A 6,414-nucleotide genomic window follows, 5' to 3' on the forward strand; every position below is an offset into this window, starting at 1 on the left:
CTTTCTTTCTCTTTCTCTCTAGCTGTCTGTTTTTTTTTCTATTTCGTGTCTCTATCTTTCTATATTTTTCTATCTCTATGGCTTTCTATCTTTTTATGCCTTTACTCCATTTATTTCTATTTTTCTCTTCCCCTTCATTTCTATAGCTTTCTTTCTTTGTTTTTTATGTCCTTATTCATTTGATTTCTCTCCAGTTTCTTTTGCGCTTTCGTTCTCTTATTTCCATCTCTTTCTTTCTCTTTATTTTTATCTTCTATCTTTTCTCTCTCTGTAACGTTTTCGTTTAACACTCCCACCTGCTGTACACGGTAGTGGGGCTTGCCCAATTCCTGGGGCACATACCCACCTGCGAAATTTTGCACGATGGAGCACAAGTTACCGATAGTTTAAACAGCTTCACTCCAAAGAGAATGCAGAGAGCGCGTTCTGGTTCATGTTGATGATAGTTTCTACGAAAGCAGCACAAATTACTGACAGCAAAAACAGCTTCGGTGTTAAGAAAAATCTCACTACGGCCCATCGTTCGCCAACTCATCGCGCTGGCATTGTCTAAAAACGCCAATTCCCTCTATGATACGACAGTCGATGCTTAGTCATGAACGTGTGCCTGTCTCACGTGTCATGCTGGTTTTCATCGATGATGCTAATGCAAATAAATGTCTGTTTCAAATGAATCTTTCGCGCTCGAACACGGCTGCTCATTCAAATGCGCTGCAATGAAGGGTTCAGGAAACAGTTTATTCCGTTCCGAACGTTTTAGATGCGAAGCAGCTTTTGCGCTGGGCTGCGTTCGGTTCCATTGGCGACCGTCCCATCTAGCATGGCCATCTGAGCGTGCGCTTGCGCCAAGGAGAAGTCTTCTTCCTCTAGTTATTCGACCGATTTGATCATGATACGTGCAGAGCACTTTAGAGGCCCGGGCTGCCGTATGCTGTCCTAGCTTGGCGTAACGCAGACAAAACCATGTGTGCTGGCACGCGCTAGCGCCAAGGTAAATGTAAATGGTAGCGAAGCTTCCATAGAAGCCCATACGTTCAGAAAATGGCTGCTCATCAGCTGCTCATGGGGCTTGGCGCCATCTGTGTGAGGAGGGAACACTTCCGGCGGAACAAAAAAATAAAGCGGATGTGACGCAATATCCGGTAAAAAAGTGAACGTCATTTTGTTGGCACTAGCGCGAAATTTGACCTCAAAATATTTTTCCTAGGCCCCTGATCACTAAGGACTCGCGCTACAGCGAGCCGGCAAGCCCTGGCGAATGCGCTTGAAGCCAACGCTAGCTAAACTAGTATCGACCGTGAATAAACAGCCGTGTTTAAGTGTACCGTCGTGGAATTCGCCTTGGTTTTACCAGGAACTTTATTCTCTGAGCTTTTATTCTGCGTTCGTGTGATCTTCCACAGCGTGAATAACGTAGGCAGCAGCGTACATTCATATTTGCAGCGTTGCTTATTTGCTTCGCACATGCGCAGGGGACTTAAAGAGCGCATTGCATGCGTGCTTCAGTTCTAACGAGAAGAAAATGACGCCTGGTCACGCCGAACTAATATTTCAGTTTTATTCAATGGTCACAATAAAGCAATTAACACACCCTACACAATGAGCAACAAATGTCATAAGTACAAAAGGTGCGTACACTACGTGCACTATGTTTTGCCTTTTGTTCCGATAAATAACCTTCCGTGTAACGTATCAAGACATGCGAATTGTAGCGATCGTAGCGCGACAGATAACTTAGCGATCTGCTCACCGATAACCGGAATATAGTAGGCACCGCATGTTCACGAAGGAAACCGGGCAGCAGGAATACTGATCCATGAAAATCCAGCAAGCACACTACTCCGAACCGTTGCCCCGGTGTCTATCTAGAAGAGAGGGCTCGCCAGGCGTACGCGTGTTGCTATTGCATCCTTGGAACACCACATCGTTTCCGCTAGTACCGAGGAAAGCGTTCGGCGTGCAATGTTTAGCCGCCTCGTGCCGGTGAACACGTAGCCAACACGTTCACCAATGATGAAAACGGCACATCGCAACTTTCGCGCACACAAAAATCAAATTCTCACCACAATAATTCACAGCACGCATGCAAGTGCGAAACACCAGCACACCTGAGGGGGTGTGTCGCCGCAGGACGAACTTTACGCGCGTCTTTCCGAACACTACAAGGACTGCGTCGCAGAGCAATGGCATGTGTCATTCTTTAGAGGGCGCTATAAGAAGATTTTTGATAATGCATATACATTTTCATGAATTCTTTGTACACTGGATCTAAATACAATGTTATTCTGAAATAAATCTCGGTCATAAAATATAAATATTATTTTGTTGTGAATGAATTAGGTTTTTTGTTATTAGTGTTGTTTCCCACCACACCTAGTCGCGCTTCAATCGCTACTCCCATAACTCCCCATGCTGATGTCGCTGACAATAGGATCTGAACCGCTTTTCGCCCGAAGCTTCGCGACCTATTTGGATAGACCTTGCTAGCGCATTCGGTCCTGTGTAAGAGGCTGGGTAAGACGCTGTCGCTTCTCCCCCTTACACTCTCTCAGCAATCATGTTATGGCTTCGGGGAACGAGATTCTGCAGACGCGCGATGAACCCGCGTGGCGTGCTCCAACAAGTGTTCACGACGAGTAACAGGAACAGCAACTACAGTGAATTCATGGTGTGCTTCATTTGCAAGAACGCGTCAACATCGGGCAAGGTACCTGTGATGAACGGAAATTTAAGTCGACCTATGCGCTGCTTCGCATCCCCACATGGTTCCCTTAGTGGGAGGTGGTGTGATTTTTTTTCATGCTGTCACTGACGATGGTTTATACACCTGCTGGTTTCGCCCACATAGCAAGGACTATGTCTGAAGAGAATCCTGTGCACAAATTAGGCACGGCCCTCCGCGCACATTTCGCTCCTCGATTTTGGTGCTTCACTTAACCATACGCTTATCTTGGTGAACAAAGCTTGTGAAGAAGGCTTGCTCCACGCTGCATCAGTTAGTGTTATGACGGACGAACTAGTCCAAAGCACTGCCCTTCTCCATTAGTGGAAATACATGTACCATGGCCGCCGCGGTGACTTACCGGTCATTGTGCTCGACTGCACCGTGACCGGTAGACGTGGGTGTGATGCGGCCACGGCAGTCGCATTTTGATGGAGGTGTGTCAAACTTTTAGGAGCTTGCTCTCCAAGCTTCTTATGCTCGCGCCTAGTCCGTGTAGGGCGCGTACACTACCTCTCATTGGTCCCGCCAGGAGCGCAGCTGCGCTCTCTCCGGTGATTTCAAGAACGCTCACTAGATGGCGCGCCGCCACATAAGGGATCAGTCTCAAATCATTATCATCGGTACATACCTCGCTCGGCGCAAGCACTAGTTGGGTGACTGCTCGAGGGCCGCACCTCTCGTTTGGCTCGCTTCCTTTCTCTTCGCCGGGAGCTCACTAAGTGAACACTCTTCCTTGGCGCTCCGCAGCATGAACACCCCAGCCAAGGCAGCAGCGCGACGGGCTCGCAACGCAGCAGCAGCTCGGGAAGATCTTGCGTTGCCAATAACAAGCCGCAGCCATAACGGGGAGCACGCCGCTGTGAAGCTCTCATCCGCGATAGTAGTCATGGTCATGTACTTGGCACGAACTAGTCACAAGGAGACGTCGCCAAGTACATCGAGAAGGCAATGCATCGATACAGCACCGAGTTCAAACGTGGTCCCTTCGTACTCGTCGGAGATCTGAACGTTGACGTCAAGCAAAGCGACCGGCTAGTCCAACACATGTCACGTTACGCTCTCCGATGCGTATAGAACGACTGCAAACTTCCCACCACCATCAGGGGCACCTGTATCGATATTGCCTTCTCGAACTTTCCATTGCGTCCCATCATCGATGATCCCTTGGCAACCTACTTTACTGACCATAAAGCAATCATATTTAAAGGGAAACCAGTCTCCGAACTAATCGAGGGACGCCCTTCTTGAACTTGGTAAAACATCTCTTGTGTATATATAAGGTTTACAGTTCATCCAAATGTACATATAATTCATCAAAATGTATATTGCATCCAACCCTAAATAAGCATTGTGTGTGTAATGCATATATAACAACGTTGTCACGTCTATATATGACGGTAGGGGAATGTGTACGGAGGATTCGCGGGTTACCCGATCATCTCCGAGCAAGCTCCTCTAACATCATTTATTTCGTGGATATGGCGGTGAATTTTTTTCTGCTTCTTCTGACAAGTCGCTGGTTAACGCATGAGGTGGTGTTAGAGGCGGCTGAAAGACAAAAGGAAAAGTTTGCCACATCTCTATCGAAATGCGACTGCCGTGGCTCGATCGAAACCACGTCTTTCGGGTCAGCAGCCGAGCACCGTAACCAGTAAGCCATCCCGGCGGCGGTGGCGCATGCCTCTCCACTAGTTTACGCACGAGTCACCAGAAACTGTGGAAACACGCAACGTGTTTCGCAAATTCAACATCTTGAACATGGCGCAAATGCAAGGACACTAAAAGAATGAAGGACACATGACAGCGTAGACTCTCAAGTGACCAAGAGGTCGTCGACCTTTCGTCTGCCTGTGCCTGTAGCGCCACGCAATGTATTAAATCATTTCTACGCCGAAAAAGGTATTACAGGTGCCTCGACATCTGAAGCAGAGTACGTGTTTTGGTTTAACAAGTCTAAAGAATCGCTGCATTGTTATTAGCCACGTCTAATTTTTCCGTTGCAAATTTAATATTTGAAGCACGTTCTGCAACCTAGTACTAATATACTACAATGTTGACCTAATGCTCATACTAAAATACAGTTGGAGTGAGTAACGTAAATGAATAACTGCTATTCGCAGGCAATGGGACCCTCATTGGAGCCTCGGCCAACGTCGTCTGCGCTGGAGTTGCGGAACAACATGGCTACAAGTTCAGTTTCTTCGAGTTCTTCAGGTATGTCACGCCTGGTAGAAGTTGTAGACAATGCTAAAAGACGTTCCATTTCTTGATAACTCCCCGGACAGATTTCATGAGAGTAAACATTTGGATGTAGTTGCACACATCCATTGCACGGCGGGCGCGGCCGGCCGGGCGCGGTCGCGCGCGCTTTATCTCGGCAGGGATCAGCAGACGGCTTCTGCATTTGTACGCGTTCTTCTCACCGCTCGGTTTGCGATGAATTAATATATGCAATAAAAATCGCTTCGCTCGCTACAGCGGTCACGTTTCTTTACGCCGATAATCTGTTGAGCTATGACAGGATGGATGCTAGAGGCGTGGGTTGCTAATCGTTTTTCGTAGAAATTTGTAAGTCGTTGCTGTCTCATTCATTGCTTCATCGTTGCGCAGAAACCGTTTTTTTAGGAAGTCGGTGATAAGCAATAATATAATAATCTCGCATGCTGTAAATTGAGACCTTTTTATTCATGTGGGCTGTAGCACCTTGCGCTATTATGAAACAATGAAATCATTTGTATCTGATTTCTACGCAAGCGCAGAAACTATGCCGTACAAAGATTCACCTTCCATATCTCTTTCTTTAAAGGATTGGTTTCCCGCTGATGGTGCTCACAACCGCCCTGTCAACTGCATGGCTGCTTCTATGCCACGTCGGCCTGCACTGGGATATCTGATTTCACCACCGATAGATAGTTCCAACAAAATGCGTGCACGTGCGCGTGCTCGCAAAGCGAGCTTTGTATTTTACGGGACGCTGTACTTTTATCTGTGAGAGCGGTTCCTTGTTGACTTTTAGCTGAATGTGTAACTCCTGCATTGAATGCACGTGTTGACGTTTTAACTGATTCGTTTTTTCCTTGAAGTTTTTGTCGACCAGCGACGGCTAGTTTTGACATTTGGCAGGTTTGTATCCGCTTTTTCTGAGCAACAGTTTTCAAGCTGGTATTTCAAAGCGGTTTCTCTTTTTTATGACCCAATTTAAGTAACTGTGTATGTTTATGTTGTCGATTATGTAAGCATGCAACTGAGGTATATGCAGATTCTTTAGTGAGACTTGTGTATTGAATGTTGGCCCATTTACCATGCCACTGTAAAGGTTTGGCAGTTGTTGTCGAATAAAATTTTAGTGACTTGAACTCGTCATATCATTCTTTTAAAACGTTGCTGTCGTTTTTGTTTTGGCTATATTTGAGTGGTGCGGACTAAACACTCGGAGAAATCGAAGAACATCCTCGTACTTAAATTTAAGTGCACTCAAAAGAACCTCCGCTGGCCAAAATTATTAGTTATGTAGAAGGACATGCCTCTTTTATCATGACTCCGGCACGTAAAACAAGGCCTATTTTTTTACGCTGGAATTGCTGGTGCACTCCTGCGAACGAGGTTATTGGTTTAACCCAGCTTTCGTGGACAGAATTTTACCGTGACAAATGCAAAGAAAAACGCTCGCGCCCTTGGATCTGCGCCCG

At 46.6% G+C, this 6,414-nt stretch overlaps 1 protein-coding gene across 1 annotated transcript in view; it reads left to right on the plus strand.

Annotated features, from left to right (window-relative positions):
* LOC119372206 (P protein-like) overlaps positions 1-6,065 on the plus strand; it is a 48,537-nt gene extending 42,472 nt beyond the window's left edge. Inside the window, 2 exon segments of the mRNA XM_037642683.2 lie at positions 4,846-4,939; positions 5,532-6,065. Of these exon segments, the coding sequence (XP_037498611.1) occupies positions 4,846-4,939; positions 5,532-5,619 (182 nt within the window). The 3' untranslated portion in view covers positions 5,620-6,065.
* The last annotated feature ends 349 nt before the right edge of the window (positions 6,066-6,414 follow it).

This window comes from Rhipicephalus sanguineus, chromosome 10, assembly GCF_013339695.2.
Source record: "Rhipicephalus sanguineus isolate Rsan-2018 chromosome 10, BIME_Rsan_1.4, whole genome shotgun sequence".
NCBI lineage: Eukaryota > Metazoa > Arthropoda > Arachnida > Ixodida > Ixodidae > Rhipicephalus > Rhipicephalus sanguineus.